Source organism: Siphateles boraxobius, unplaced genomic scaffold, assembly GCF_051911475.1.
Source record: "Siphateles boraxobius isolate OS27281-9 unplaced genomic scaffold, OSU_SipBor_1 89, whole genome shotgun sequence".
NCBI lineage: Eukaryota > Metazoa > Chordata > Actinopteri > Cypriniformes > Leuciscidae > Siphateles > Siphateles boraxobius.
This window is the reverse complement of record NW_027509218.1, coordinates 1,031,866-1,049,110: the sequence shown is the minus strand read 5'-3', so window position 1 is coordinate 1,049,110 and position 17,245 is coordinate 1,031,866. Positions and strand designations below refer to the sequence as shown.

The 17,245-nt window shown below is 39.8% G+C and overlaps 1 protein-coding gene across 2 annotated transcripts in view; it reads right to left on the bottom strand.

Annotated features, from left to right (window-relative positions):
* The window catches only part of LOC143731944 (histone H3-like centromeric protein A), a 38,038-nt gene extending 21,364 nt beyond the window's left edge, over positions 1 to 16,674 (bottom strand). For both annotated transcript variants that reach the window (XM_077222550.1, XM_077222552.1), the window contains exons 1-2: positions 16,592 to 16,674; positions 16,139 to 16,276 (exon numbers count right to left, since the gene is read on the bottom strand). In XM_077222550.1, coding sequence (XP_077078665.1) covers positions 16,139 to 16,247 — 109 coding nt within the window. In that variant the 5' untranslated portion in view covers positions 16,248 to 16,276; positions 16,592 to 16,674. The remainder of the gene's footprint in view (positions 1 to 16,138; positions 16,277 to 16,591) is intronic.
* Positions 16,675 to 17,245: the final 571 nt, after the last annotated feature.

Here is a 17,245-nt window from a genome sequence, read left to right as displayed (position 1 = left end):
CGTTACCTCCCTTTGGGTTGGACGTGGCTTCCGCAGGGTCCCTTCCTTCCAATGTACGGGGAACGCTTTCCCAGTGGTCCTGTAGGAACAGCAGTGACTTCCCTGGCCTAAGCTCTGTCCTTCCCCGCCTGAACTTTGCGGGGGCATCAGGAGGCTTTGGTTTAGGCACTGGAAGGTGGCAGCGTTAGTGGCGTGTTCAAAGGTGATCCCAATTCAGTCGACCGTCGACTACGTCTGACGTTCTCGACTGAAAGGGAACGTCCTGGTTGCGTATGCAACCCACCGTTCCCTGAAGGAGGGAACGGAGGACGTAGTCCCCTTGCCACTACCGCTGGACCACCGCTGACCCCGGGTTACTCTCGGCTCCTCAGCGAAAAGCAACTAGTGCGTGCATCCACTTCCGTATTTATACCCGCGCCGCGGGGGCGGAGTGTGTGATGCGAATCACGCACGCCAATTACATTGGCTCGTTCAATAGTACTCGAAGAAGACAGGCTCTCTAGCGAGATCCCAATTCAGTCGACCGTCGACTACGTCCTCTGTTCCCTCCTTCAGGGATCGGTGGGTTGCATACGCAACCAGGACGTTTGTCACACCACAGAAAAATGTGTTATTAGCCTTGAAAATCTTGAAAAAATGAGCAGTAGTCTCTGCTCTCAAACACTGGAGGCGTGTCCGCTGGCTACGCTGAAACGACGCCCACTCGCGGGAAAGCTGCCGTCACCACACTCAACTGTCACTGCTACAGCCGGAATGGATGCTCGCACGGTGGGCACGCACTGCTGATGATGGCACCAGCTGTCGGCGCGAAGGGAGGATGAAGTCCGAGCCGGGAGATAGTCGGTTCGGCCCCATTCACCAGTTACAGCGGATTATCAGTGAATCCCAGCTGTCTCTGAAAGAAAGTTTATAAACTATCCCATGTAAAATGATCACTACAGAGGCGGGTTTTGGCAGTGATCCTCAGCTCTCCATCAAGGTGGCTCTTCACAAAATTAATCCACCTCTTCTTGATGTGATCATTTTTCGTAAATTCAAATAAGGACACTGATCTGTTTTGTCGTCATCGCATCCAGGTAGTATGCATTTCCATGACGAAGGCATAGCTAGCTAGCAAACTGTAGGCTGTAGTAAGCCTCAGTGGCTCCAGTGGTCATCAAGTAGGGGCGTGTCCAGGGGCTCAGGGGCTCCAGTGCATCATCGAGCCCCGGTTTTAGCCCCTCCCAAAAAACCCGGAACACAGCAATGGTGAAAAACTATTCAACGGTCTAATTCAGTACTTCACAGTACACAGTCTTTGTAATATGTTTTAGCAATACATTTCTAACATTTATAATGTGTTTAGAATTTTTTTTTAGAATTGCCTTTACAGGGACTAATGTTTCTATTGCCCCGTCGGCGGCCAAAATATCATGTTCAGACTTTTTAGTAAGCAATTCTTTGATCATTCAGGTTCAGGTGCGTCTTCACATCTGGACTGCAGGTCAGCCAATTCCCTAGAGATAGAGATACTCCTTTCAACAGTGAACTTTTTCCGAAAGGCAGAGTAAGAAATCATCTCTCCACGTAAATAAGCTTTGCATGCCTCCCAAATTGTTGACCCTGACACGTCTGAACTAACATTATTGGAAATGAAAAGATCAACGCGACTATCAATGGTTTTTATGAAATCCGGGTCAGTAAGTAGAAACGAGTTAAAGCGCGATGGGCAGGGTTCCAGACTGCGACCATTTTTTGAGAATGTGCGAGTTAAAATTCGATGTGGTCGCATTTGTGCGAGTGCATGGTCATGTACTCACTACTCAGTTAAATTCACTAATGTGCAACAGAACGCCGTTGTATCAGCAGCTGCTGCAGTCCGTAAATTATGTTCAAAATGAACGAGTACATCATGAATCCATTTCCAAACCGTGTTATTGACTTATCCTAAATCACTACGGTACGCCTATAATAGGTGTTTGGATTCTGATTATTTTATCCCGGGGTCGACTCGGCTGCGGAGTTGCCCAGTGCCTGCGTGACTCGCCACAGACATTAATGGAGAGAAGTAGCTCCGGCTAAATTGTTCTTCCGCAAGACACTTGCAGTTTATTTATTAACGAACGTACACATCACACGCATTGCACACTGATGGTAAATGGTTACATTTACTCGAGTATTTTTTTTGTTGAGAAATTGTACTTTTAAGAGTAGATTTAAAATGGGGGTTCTTTTACTTTAACTCGAGTACATTTCTAATGAAAAAAACTGTACTTTTACTTTGTTACGCTGGGCAACGTTCCTCTCCTTACTTTATTTTTTAATGCAATACATATTGTTAAATGCGCTGTATCTTTTCATGGGCATGAGCGATGCTCAATTCACAAATGAATTACTCTTTTGAGTCGATTCTGTTCAAAGACTTCATCAAACAAGTTGGCAGATCTGTCTAAATCGGTTCGCGAATCAGTTTGAATTATCTGTTCAGTTTCCTGCATGCACTGAATCCTCTTGAAGCGCTTTCAATTCACACTCGACTCAGAGTCGTAACAGGAAGATTTAAGGACATCAAGAGCGTTAGATGAAGTGGCCGTGAACCTACAGTCTAGTTATAGCAAATCTGCAAATGCATCATATTTTTGACAGCGATACAGATCTTTATTAGTTGAACATCTTCGTATGCTGTCTGTGAATGAATGATTCCACAGGACGATACATTCGATTTCATTTTATTAAGGTAATACATTTTAAAACCAAAAAGATTATTACGCCACTATATCACTACTACAAAATATGACATTATCCGTTTTTTTTAAACATAGCCTACATTAATTTATAGGCTATATTAAATAAGCTACCATTGTCCACAGTTTATGAAATGAACACCCGCCATCCCGTGGTAGTGTGTGTGTGTATTGCGCAGTGACGTGCGAACTCAACTTGAAAAATGCCTTTGCCTGTCTTAGGCACAGTTAAAAAGTTTTAAACATGCTTGCAGAAATATACATTTGATTACATTTTGGAGAACAGACAGAGGAAGATCCGTTGATGTGCATTTGATCGTTGGTTGTGTTCAGATGTTCAGTAGCGGTCAAGAGCGCGAGCACATGTGAAGAGTTTCTTCTGTGTCAATGGTTCCCTTTACATGCCTTTGAATGCAAAACTCTGCAGAGTGACTTTATTTCGACATTGTCTAATAATACAAATGTAGTTGTATAAGTTACTATTATACAAACCAAAGGACAGGCAATGGTTTTCGGGCTACAGATGGCAGAATTTTTTTTTTTTGCAAAGATATAGCCTTTCTAATTATGATAAAAATAGTAATTTAAATTAAAAATATCTAAATAATATCATGTCATATATATATATATATATATATATATATATATATATATATATATATATATATGACATGATATTATTTAGATATTTTTAATTTAGGCCTATAAGATCAGAAGTAACTAGTAACTAACTACTTGAGTAGTTTTTTCATTGGATACTTATTACTGAAGTAACTATTAAGATTATTATTTTACTTTGAGTAAATATTTCTATAAGTACTTTTACTTTTACTTGAGTGCAGTTTTTGGATACTCTACCCACCTCTGCCAATTAGGAATACAGGAATTGAGGCATATAAAATGAAAAGTTACATGTGTGTTACATGTTTTTTAATAGTTTTTTTGAGAGTTTTTCTGATTTGATAGTTAAAAGATTAAAACATTTTGCTAACATGAGGTCTTGTGTCACTGTCAGTCTTTTTACTTCAGTGCAAAACTAGGTTATGCAGATTAAGACCACTATTCATCAGCATGCATTGATTAATCCCATGGCATGTAGCAAAAAAAAAAAGTGCGACCAAATCATATGCTGGTGCGACCAACTGAGAAAGTTGGTAGCACCAGTGCAACCAGTGGAAAAGTTAGTCTGGAGCCCTGGCCAAGGGGATAGCGTAAAGCAGTGTTTCTCAACCCTGCTCGTGAAGGACCCCCAACACTGCACGTTTTCTTTGTCTCCCTAATCAAACACACCTTATTCAACTCATCAGCTCATTATCACATATATCCGCATGTGATAATGAGCTGATGAGTTGACTCCGGTGTGTTTGATTAGGGAGACAAAGAAAACTTGCAGTGTTGGGGATCCTTCAGGAGCAGGGTTGAGAAACATGGGCGTAAAGGACACACCAGGAAATGAGATATCCACTATGATAGTAGTGTGATCTGAAATAACTATAGGATTGTAGAAGTGTTAACAGAAGAGAGCAGCTTGTTGTCAATGAGAAAGAGGTTGATTCGAGTAAAAGTACCATGTACGGGAGAGAAAAAAGAAAACTGCTTATCACTGGGATTGTAGAAGCGCCATACATCCGGACTGCATACTGCTCCATAAACAGCTGAATAACTTTAGATGATTTAGATGGAGAGGGGGGCTTATTGGATGAGCGATGGAGTCAGGGATCAAGACAGCAATTAAAGTCACCACAGAGAATAAGGTGACTAGACACTATATAAGAAATTCAAAAAAAGTATGTTTTTATAGAAATCCTCATTATCCCAGTTTGGGCCATACACATTAGCTAACGTCAGACTAGTGCCAAAAATTGGCCCTGTAACAATAATAAAGCGACCATTGGCATCCGATATGACTTTAAAGACAGACAAAGGTACTGACTTATGCACTAAGATTGCAGTCCCATGGGCCTTACATGAAAATGAAGAATAGTAGAGTTGGCCTAACCATCCTCTACGAAGTTTAAGATGATCAGATGGTTTAAGGTGGGTTTCCTGCAAAAAAGCAATTTTAGTGTTTAAATGTAAGTATTTAAGTGATGCTTTATTGCATTTCACAGGTGAATTTAGCCCCTTCACATTCCAGCTGGTTAACCTCAAGCCACCAGATGCCAACTTGGCGTTATAATTTAACATAGAAAGGATATGTTAGAGGTAATATAATCCAACAAATCTGCACCCATGACAGATTCCCGGCAGCACAAGAGAGGGAGAAAGAGGTAGCACACCAAATTGAAAAAAGGAAAGAAAGAAAAAAGAAAAAAAACCCACACACAGCACAAGAAACCAAACACACACACAAAAAAAACTGCTAACCCCAACCCGGTTGCCGTAGAGAACAAAAACAGCAACTCTGATACAACGATCAGTGAGTATTACTACTTCTCTATAGCAATCGCATTGCCCCTACATACAAGTGCAATTGAACCTAAAGAGTACAAGTTAAACCTTATCAAACATCTCGAGTAAAACACATTGAAAGAATCAAGGCTTGGACTTATAAGACCCGGGAGGCCCATATAATAGTCAGCAGAAAAGATAACAAAACAGCATTCACCTTATAGCAGGTGTATGGTGCAAGGATGCATGTTATAAAAATCGGAATATACAAGACTTTAAAAAAAAGGGGGATACCGTAACATGCATTTACCGTCCGTAAAAAGGCGAAGATTGTGATGAAAGACAGGAAAAAGGCCTGCACCGCCATAGCAGCACCGGCCGCAGACACTCCAATATAGTCTGGCGCGGATTAATGCACAGGCTTACATAGGCTCCAGCCTAGGGGCCCCACGTGTTCAGGGGGCCTCGGATTGGCCAGACATTTTTTTTTTTTACTTAAGCGCGAACCTATCAGTACGGGGACTTCCCTTTCCCGGGAAGTCACCTGTGGGGGAAAAAAACAATCCGTGGCGACGGTTTTGCAATCCGTTTGCTCAGTTTATAAACAGTAGGCTACTCACAAATTCTCAAACTGTTCCCTCGGTTTAACAAATCGTGCCCACGGATTAATAAACCGTACCCACGAGTTTCTAATCCGTGCTCTAAGATTTGTAAATCGTGCCTTCAGTTTTTGCAATCTGTACCCACGAATTCATAAACCGAGCCCACGCTTTCACAATCCGTTCCCACGGGTTTGTAAACTGTATTCGCGATTTGTGGCCTCTCCCCCAGTCTGTGCTGGATGATTCAACCAGGCCTCCTGTTTAGGGATGCTTTTCATTATGTTTAAACTTAATTTTTTTAAATGGATAATTTCTTGAATTTTCTAAAAAAAAACGACGTATCTTTAAAGTAATTTTTTGGGAGAGGAAAAAGCTCAGTATAATAGAATAAGCAAAAAAAGACTTCACATATAAAAAATAAATATAACAAACACAAGGTTATGTTATATAAAAATGAAACATTCATACATTATTTAATGATTGTCTTCAGTGAACTCATTTATAAACGCAAATGATAATAATAATTATCATTATTATTACATTTAGGCCAGATATTTAGAAGGCGTTTTTATACAAAAAAGGAACAACGCAATTCTTCAAATTTCAGTCATAATACAGGTTATACCATAATAATAAAGGGCTAAGATGATAACAAATAAACACAAGATTTTGACGCATAGCTATCCAAGTTTGTGCGGAGTGTGGAGGCGCGGGCGCAAACACTTGCATTTTCCTATCAACAGTGGAAACAACTTAAAATACTCAAAAAAATTAAAATAATAATTTCTAGTCATACAGGAAAGAATATTACATCATTCGCAACTACTTTTATTTTTCCAAATTCACAATAACAAGAAAACGTTGTGCTTTTGTAAAATAAAACAATCAGGCGCGCTTTCATGATCTCTGTGAACTGGAGCGCATCTCATAAATGAACTGAAACAAAATATAGCCTGCCTATATAAAGCTTGAAATGTACACTTTTAAAGAAACAATTAAAATGTATTGTTATTTTTTCAGACACATTTATTATCATTAGCCTATAAGCTCTCTGTATGGTTCCAGAGATATGGCTCTTCTCATTCAGAATCAGCACTGCGCAGAAAATATCATTTCCAGGTTCTAATTTGGCCTTAGAAAACCAGTAAAATCAACATTTTTTCAATATTAATTTATGAATATTTTAAAGGTTTAAAGGGGCAAAAAGTCAAACAAAAACCTGAAAATACGTCAGTATTTATTTATTATTATTTTATTTTTTAGCGCTGTATTTGGTGTGTGGCCTACAGTTCAAATTACATTTTTTGTGTTCAACTTTGCGTTTTAAAAATACAACAACCGTTCATTTTTCGTTTTTCAATTAGCCTACGGGTTAAAAAAAGAAAAAGGAATAAACTCCGCACAAACACTTGGATATGCGTCAAAATCGTGTTTATTTGTGATAATCTTAGCACTGTATTTCTCTTGTCTAACCTGTATGACTGACATTTGACGAATTGCTTTGTTCTTTTTTTTTTTTTTTTTGGATAAAAGCGTCTTCTAAATATGTAGCCTACATGTAATAATAATAATGAGCATTATTATTATTTGCGTTTATAACTATAAATGAGTTCACTGAAGACAGTAATATGTTTATCATAAAATGATTTATGAATGTTTTATTTTTATATAACCTAACCTTTTACAGTTTTGGAAATGTGTTTGTTATATTTATTTTTTATATGTGAAGTCATATTTTTTTGCTTATTCTATTATACTGAGCTTTTTCCTCTCCCAAAAAATTACTTTAAAGATATGTCGTTTTTTGGAAAATTCAAGAAATTATCCATTTTAAAAAATTAAGGTTGAATCACCCGGCACAGACTGGGGGAGAGGCCACAAATCCGTGAGTAGGCTACACTTTACAAACCCGTGGGAACGGATTGTGAAACCATGGGCACGGTTTATGAATTCGTGGGTACAGATCTCAAAAACTGAAGGCACTGTTTACAAATCTGAGACCGCGGATTAGAAACTCGTGGGTACGGTTTATTAATCCGTGGGCACGATTTGTGAAACCGAGGGAACAGTTGGAGAATTCGTAAGTACGGTTTATAAACTGAGCGAACGGATTGCAAAACCGTCGCCACGGATTGTTTTTTTTTTCCCCCACAGGTGACTTCCCGGGCTCCGTATTTCCGCGATTGCTCTCCGTGGACGTGAATTGGTTATCCAATCAGCTGCTGCTGGTCAAATCATGTCAATCATTTTCATTTACGTCACTACTATTGCTGGACGGCATAGTGGCAGAATGGCTGAAAGAAAGCATGAAAGTGGAGCACAAAAACGTAAATTACTAAAGTTAAGAGAACAACGGGACCAAGATATATTGAAAAAAAATCCTAAATTGACTGCATATTTCAAAGCTGCTGAATCTTCATCCAGTCGAAGACAAGATCTACCGCAGACTGCCGGAACGGAGCTAGATGAAACGCCTGCAGCTAGCTCATCATGTTATCGGTAATATTTCAAGGAATTTGGGGAGTTATTCCACAATGCAGTGTTTCCTCTGTTTATTTTATTGTGGTGGTGCGCAATGGCAAAATTTCTTCCGCCTCGCTTTTTATTTTTGTTAAAATGTTCGCTTTCTTCCGAGTCGACTATTAAACGAACAGCTCGCGGGACGATTCTGGTGCTAGGCGTCTTCAGGGCTATCATCCACTTGCGAGGCAGAGGCGCTGAGAGGCAGAGGCGCTGAGAGGCAAAGGCGCTGGCGCCCTCCTAGCAACGGCGATTCGGGTTCGCGCTTAAAAACGTCACTGGGTCCGCGGGAGATGGCTTTAAAAAACGCAGACACCAAAATCAAGAAATAAATAACTATGGCTAACATTACAAGAAACATCAGGGCTCGAAATTAACATCAATGCTCGAAATCAAAGCCATTTTGGTCGCATATGCTCCTGAAATATAATCGGTGCGACCTAAAAATATATTTGGGTGCTGACTACTACACGAAATTTAAAAGGCTGATTTGATGTTTACTTGACTGACAGGACAGCTGTTTCGGTGGTTGCCTAGCAACATAAAACTCACTCACTGCACTCACACAAAGAGCAGCCTAGGGGCCCCTGACAACCTTAATCCGCCCCTGAATATAGTGACATCAGAAAGTGTCAATTGGCTTGCTTACGAGTTCGTGTTTCAGTCCTGGTCGAATTTGACAGCATCTGAAGTAGGGCTGTCAATCTTCCTCTATAATACTATTCGAATTCCATTCCTTGTTTTATTTAATATTCGAATAATATTTATTATTATATATTTACGACTTTACACAGTTTTAGGCCACTATAGCATGTGGTTGTTGTTACACGTTGTGTCCACTAGAGGGACATCTAACATTACAATAAACATTTAGAAACATTTAGGTGATTGCTTTCTTATTAACAATAAAACAGCGGAACAAAATGAATGAGTTTAATTTGTCAACTTTAATGGACATTTTTTATATAAAAAAAAACAAGGGGTGCTGAGACTGCATCAATAACTGCACAGCATTTTTGCGCGGCTAGGAACCGTGTACCCTGGCTCAAGCTTGTGAATAAAATCTTTAAATCCAGACCCCTGCGTCATGTTGATCGGTCTCATATCTTTACAGATAAACCGTGTCAGTTTGTCTGTTATCGCGGACAGCTGGTAAGCCCCGTGATGAGGAGAGAGGCAGAAAAGAAGTAATTATTGGCTGTTTTAGCGGTGGTTCCTCGGACAGATCGCCTGGCTTGTCAGGGTATAACGCTGTCAGGTGTGCCCTCAGGTTGCTAGCTGAGGAGTGATATTTCATTCGGATTTTGCATATTCTGCAGATTGTAATTTTTCCATTTATGGTTTGAAATCCAAACACCTTCCACACATCGCTTCTCAAATTGTCAGGAGTGGTGATCTCCGTTTCCATCTCCGCCATTTTTGACAGTATTGCTATGATGATACAGCGTGGATAACGTGCACAATTGTGTTACGATTCAAAAATTATATTGTTCATCAGACGAAACAAAAGCATTTCATTTTCACATGCGTGTAAGCCAAGGCGGTGAGAAAGCCAAGATTGGCTATATGATATAAAATAAATAAATAAATAAATTATATATATATTAGGGCTGTCAAAAATAGCCCGTTAACGACGTTAATTACGTCCATTTTTTTAACACATTTCGCGCATGCGCAGTGCGACAAATTATTCAGGTCAGGAAAGTGGTTGGGACGGGAGCTAGAGGCGAGATGGAGCAAGGCGAGCAAAGTGGGCCTATTGACGGATTCAAATATAAAAATAAAGATGATGGTACAGTTAACAAGTACAAGGTTATTTGCGAGTTTTGTAACAAGGAGTTTCAATTTCACCGGAGCTGTTCAAGCTTGAGGTACCATGTCAACGCCAAACATGCGTTTGCAGGGCCGTCAGGTTCAGCAAGTGTTTCGCGCCAGACCACGCTGAATTTTCGCGGGCCATTAACAAAATCAACATCAGATAATTTGACTAACAAAATAGCAAAATGGATTGCAAAGGATTGTAGACCCGTTAGCATTGTAGAAGACTCAGGTTTCATTGATGTTTTGCAAGTGGCGTCTCAAGACTCATCCTATAGGCCACCGTCAAGAGCCACAGTTATGACGAGAATCCACAAGCTCTATCAAAACGAAAAAGAAAAAAGGAAAGAGGTCTTGGCTCAAGTAAATCATATCGCCCTGACAGGAGACCATTGGACATCAGTGAGTAACGACAATTACCTCGGAGTAACTGCACATTTCATCAGTGACACGTGGGAACTGAAGTCTTTTGCGCTGACTATATCAAAAACTGAGGAGCGTCATTTTCCGGCGGCTTGTAAAGAACAGTTCCTATCTGTTGCACGTAAGTGGGCAAGGCAAGACGAGGGCAAGACGACAACAATTGGTATTGACAGTGCACGTAACATGGTTGCCGCAATTCGACTTACACTATGAACACATGAACTGTGTCGCTGACATGGTGCAGAGAAGCGTCACAGTGAGTCTTGCTGACAGCGGCTTTGTAAATGCTTTGGCCAAGGCTCGCAAAGTTGTCGGTCATTTTAAGCACAGCCCAGCAAATGCTGCGGAGCTTCAAGCACAACAAATCAGCCTGGGAAAGAAGCTAGAGCCATTGATCCAGGATGTTCCAACACGTTGGAATTCGACGCTGGAAATGATAAAGCGCGTGAGCAGAAATAAAGAGGCTGTCATCGCAGCCCTGGACAATCAGGATCACAAACTCGTTTCGCCGACCGCAGCAGAGTGGGATAAACTGCAGAGGCTGGAGACACTTCTAGAGCCATGCAGGTAAATCAGTCTGTAACTTATCAAATAACGTTGCTTTGATTTTTTTCTGGAATGAATTAAAACAAGTCAAATATCAATAACATGTATGTAAATAATAATAATGATAATAATAATAATTATTATTATCATAATAATAATAATAATTTGTTGATAACCACTGTTCTAATAATACACTGTTTCTGTGTGCATGTGTGTGTGTTTGTGTGCATAGGTATGTAACTGAGCTCCTGGGTGGAGAGGCCTATGTCTCCTGTTCTGTGGTACTACCTTCTCTCTGCCACTTGCGTCTCAAGATGGAAGCCTGTGATGAGGACCCTGCATATGTGGTGAGATTCAAGACCAAGTTCAAGGAGGACCTAGCATCCCGTCAAGAACAGCTAAACAATGCATGGCTCCATATTGCTGCAGTTTTGGATCCTCGTTTCAAAGACTTGAAATGCCGTCCCAAGACGGACAGGGAAGCGGTGTGGACCACACTTGAACGGATGCTGCAACAAGAATCACCCAGAAAGTCTTCACAGACACATGATGATGGGCCACCCAGGCAGCAAATCAGCCTTCTTCAAATGGGCTCAGATTCAGAATCAGAAGATGAAGAGGTCCAACCTGCCATACAGAGGTACAGAGCAGAGCCCACCATTAAATTGGAGGACTGCCCCTTGAGGTGGTGGGCATCTCATTCCCACCGCCCATGAGAAGCTGGCCTCACTAGCTCACAAATATCTAGCCACTTCTGCAACCACTGTTCCCTGTGAACGACTTTTCTCAGTTGCAGGTCACATTGTGAACAAGAAAAGATCAGCTTTACTCTCAGAAAATGTGAACAAGTTAGTTTGCCTCAGCAACTGGCTGAAAGATGATGAAGCTCAGTAGATTTGAAAGGTGATGTTCAAACAAAAAGACCAGTTTCAGTGCAACATGTTATAGTAGTTAGGAACTGGATTTTTGAGCAACTGGATTAAAGAATGGAGGAAAAGGTAAAAGATTGTTCTTTGGTTTGATTTAAAAGTTTTATTGAAAATGTTTTTTTTTTCACATAAAAACGCAACAGATGACTCAAATTGTGCAAAAATATGGTAGGTCACTGTTATGATTTGACTACATTTATTGCTTTCTGTTCAATTGAATGCTGTAAATTGTACATCCTGGTTAAGAGGAATGCCAAAGAAGAAGCGATGGGACATTACAAAGACAAATATTATGGTGCGTACGTATGTTTCAGCTTGATTTAACCACCATTATTTGGCTGTGTTAATAAACAGACATAATATGAAAATTATGTATCTGTGTCTTTTTATTTATCTTTTGGTATGCATTTCAGAAAAAAAATGGTTAGGATTCAGGTGTAATTGCAAATAGTGATTAATCCTGATTAACCCACTGAAAATTCTGATTAATTTGATTAAAAATTTTAATAATTTGACAGCCCTAATATATATATATATATATATATATATATATATACATAAAGCAATTTTCGAATAGTATTGATTTTTTTTAATATTCGAATTATCTGAAGCGGACTGAAGCCATGTTTTATCCCCGTTGGGTAGAGTGATGCGCAGTCTGGCAAGGAGCGCTAGCTTGTATCCGCACTTGTATAGCTCGGCCATAGGACCTCTGTACTCGACGCGCTGCTTCAATACGGACTAATCGTATGGCCTTTAAAGTAACACTAGGTAACTTTTCAACCTTCATAATATATTTCCCAGTCTCTTGTGATGGTACATTGACTTACAATAGGTTGAATGACACGTCTGCCATAGCCTGACGGGGTCTGTAGCGTTTTTAATCGTACTTTTAAACTTCGGGTTTCGGGTAGTAACCGACGAACAAAGAGAACTACAAAACTCCACTGCTTTACGGCATATACGTCACTTCCACCACCACCCCACTTCCTTAGATTCGCAGGGCTGTCAAGTGTCACGCATTGAGCGTGACAGTCACTCATTTCGGTCTTTTGTCATGCTCTCCCTCCACACATTGTATTTCTCACGCTGAAAAACTATTTGTAATATATTTAATATGCCGCAGCGCCCAAAACTCTGGCCGCGCCACTCTCACTGTGGAACAGGCATGAATTCAAGCGCGTGTACTCTGGTGTTGTTCGTCTGGTGTTGTTAGCCAATCAGAAAATAGCACTATTGTATCTGGGTAACATTTAACGCAACAACCAATGACACCCCGTAGTCTGGGGTGTTTTTTTGTCTGCCTGACTATGTTACGGAAGCTATCTTATCCTCCGTTTATCTTCATGAATCAGGTAATGATTATTTGTCTTGCCTCAAGCTATAATGCAAATCGATTTGTAAAATTTGCAATTTATTTATGGTAGCTTGATATTATAATATTGACGATATATGGTTATTATCTACCACTCAAACATTGCATTGAAGTATCATATAGATTCAGTAAAACGGTAACCAATAGACTAGGCTACTATAATGACACTGGCTTGTAAACGTGATCATCGCGATCATTTGTTGTTAGAAAAAAATAAAACCCATGAAATTATATTCATATGACATGCTGAAATACATGCCACTGTACCTGGGATGAAGACATTTCACACGCGACGCAAGCAGAACACCTGCATGTGACCTCCTCCTTCAGTGTTCAGGGCTATCATGGTTGTCAACAAATGCACGATGACAGAGTTTACGACAGTAGTAGAAGACAATACTGTTTCCCAACTGTAGGGGGACCCCGAGAGCAAAAGGTACCTGGTGTTACTTTAAAAAGCAGGACACCCCACTTTTTTGAGCCTCACGGATTACCACGTTTTTAACTTGGAATCGGTGGAAATGCAAGATAACAGGCCGCGGCCTTCCTCCCTGAGCCGGCTTAGGAACGAGGCTCCGGTGCGCACGATCTATCTCAGGGGGGCGAAGTGAGGGCATCCGTGCCAAGATCATCCACAAGAGGTTGAGAAAAAAACGTGGATGGACGAGAACATTAGGTCGATTCAGGAAAGTCTATAATACGAATGTTTTGGCGTCTGCTGCAACCCTCATTGTCTTTCTGCAAAGCGGAGTAAGCGCCCTCCAGATGCTGAAGTCGTTGGTCAACTGAGGTGGCGTTAACTTCCAGAGAATCAATGCGTTGCCCGTGATCAGTAATGGTGGAATGAATGCTGTCCAGTGTAGATGCAAGAGACTCGAATGAGGATTTAAAATCAGCCGAAAGGGCCTCTCTGTTCGTCCAGGAGTGAGCTAATGTCGGCCATGGAAATGCTAGCCGTTGAAGAACACTCCTTATCTTTTTCTGCATGTTTTCCTTTAGCCTTAGACATGATAAAGTGGACCAGGCACTTACAACCAGTTTAATAAACTTTTGTTGACACTATAAATAAAAATATGAAGGTTTAACAAGAAAATTAAAAATGAAACCGCAGGAGCAAGCTATTCAAAAATCTCCAAAATTATTGTACGTAATGATTCAATACATTATAGACAACTGTTCAAAAATGAACATTTAAATGGACTTGAGAACAGGCCTCGGTTTTTTTAATAAAAACCCAAAGTGCTTTCATATCTAACACCTCAAGTTATTAGGGGTTATCACTCGTCTCTCATGTCGCACAGGTTGATCGCCACTGTTGGCAAAACACCACCAGCAGCAGCCGATTGAAACTATAGGCGTGTAAAATTGGTGGGAATTTTCTTTTTAACTTTCGCAAATGCCTACTGCACTTTCTTTATTTTCTTTTTCTGCTTATTTGTGAGTTTTGTTACATCTATCTTTTTTATTTGTTTAATTTATTTAAAATTAATAGTATACATATTTGGTTAAAATAGATACCGTATTTTCGTTTTCGAAACTTGTGTTGGTTGCTTCGATCGATTGTGCAATCGATTTTCGAACATAAAGTGACAGCCAATGTCATACGTAACTTAAGAGACAGTCTCTAACGAACTTCCAGTGGGAAGTATTCCTTTATGCCAGTATTTGTAGGCTATATTATAGCCCACATTCCCAATAAGGTGCGAGTTTTGGTCTTTTATTTAACTGTATTAGTCCATTAAGCTACGTTAAGCGCTTAAAATGTCCCGACGGCAGTGGAATCCTGAAGTATGACATATGAGGGAAACAATAGTACTGCAGCACAGAGCCACGATATAAAAGTTAAGGAAACTAAACAACCGAGAGAAATATGTCAACTACCTCAGATTTAACGCTTGATCTGTACATCAGCATTGGATGAATAACAATCTCGTTCATAGTAGAGAAAGCTGCTTACATGTTGCCTACACATGGTAAAAGAAACAGTGAAGACATTGAATTAAACATAAAAACAACTTCTGTGTCTTTTTAACATATATACACTGACAATCATCGCATATACTTACTGATTATAATTACCGTCTCTCTACCCGTTGCTCTGGTCTTCGTCAACAGCCGCTTGCACTAACTGCTGTTAAACCGACTAACAGCAGATGGAGATTATGGATAGCAATCTACTGCTACTCCTGCAGTTCCCAGATGTGCTAGGTTCAATTTTCTGTAGAATTTGAACCACTCAATTTGTGGAAGCAAATTTGTAATGCAAAATAAAATGGACCGAAAATTGCCTGTCGAATATTATAGATTGTATTTTTAAACATAATTTTGGGGGTATTTTAATCCAAAAGTCTTACATATTGTGTCTTTAAATCAAGTACCAGACTAAAATACATGTTTGAGCTGTAATTGAAAGCATCTTGCACTGACATATCTTAAAATGTGTCACTGTCATTGTTTTGTCTCAAGATGCTCATCAGTAATGTTTTTTTCAAAGCCATTTAAAAGTCCTAATTGAACTCAATTAATAAAAGCTCTGTCTGTGAAACCAGGCCTTGGTTAACTTGTTTAACCCCACCAGTGACATTTGAGACCAAATTTGCTTGCCACTGAAGAATATTATAATAGTTATATTTTAACTTAACTATAAAATTGCTAATCTCTTGAATTATTACATTGTTGGAATAAAACATGAATAATAACATGAGATCTACATATAACAGTTGCATTAATACTGCTGCTGATGTTGTCTTTAACCACTGTGCGTGCATTGCACATTGATAAGAGAGGGAAGCCAATACTATAAGAGCTCACCGGAGGGTCCGCTGGTGCGGCGGGTTCTAGCTGTTAACGGTGGTGCAGGGGGAGATCTGCGTCTGGGGGTCGATGGCTTTCGCTTGTGTACCGATTTATCGTGCCGCATGGCAACAATATCAGATCAACAGCGCTAGACTGCAACACAACAAATGCATCTGTTGATAGCGTGACAAATGATGCAGATCATAGTATTCTCTAAACACACATCAACTGTTTAATCTATGAGATTAGTGCGTCTCCATAAATCACCGACACGTAAATGTAAAGTGCCAATCTCACATTAACCTTCAGAAAAAGTATTCTTCAATTCACATGCAACACTTCAAAACTACAAACTATTAAATTTAATAAATGAACGGCGACTGCTCGACATAACACTTTCTCTCTATTCTGGGCAAATTCAACAAAGTCCAGGCAATCAAAATACACAAAAAAGAAGATAATATTTACCAGCACTTAATATCGTAGTTTGGAAATCTTCTAACACGTACAAATTCAAACAGTGCTGAATAGCTCCTTGGCCAATGAGAGAGGCAATTCGCGGATGACGTCGTAAGGAGATATTTGATTGGATAACTCCTCTAAACGTATTTTCTAGGGATTTTTTATGCGACAATTCGGTTTTACTATGGTGTGTACAACAATGTACCAGTAATAAAGTGCTAAAAAAATATATGTTTTGTTACCTTCCAAAGAAATATAATGAAAGTTTGAATCAAGGAGCATTAAACAAAAAGCGATGGAAAATGAGTGGACTTCGCTTCAGAAGCTTAGCCATGTAGGTCCTTTGTTACTTTTCTCAGCGCTAGTCACGATGATCAATCAAAGTCGTCTCTAGTTGGTTGGCTAAAGAAGGACGTTTCGGATACTCCAGTGTTGCCAGATTGGGCGGGTTCTTTTGATCGGTTTGGACTGGAGCCCAAGCATTAGTCATGTTATTTTAATACAAACGAACACATGCAAATAAAGTATCACAGAAAAATAATGTGTAGTGTTGTGAAAAAAACATGCAAAAGGCATTTTCCCTAACTCAATCCTCATTGGTTCTGGGCCGGGCGGGTAGAGCCATATATATATATATATATATATATATATATATATATA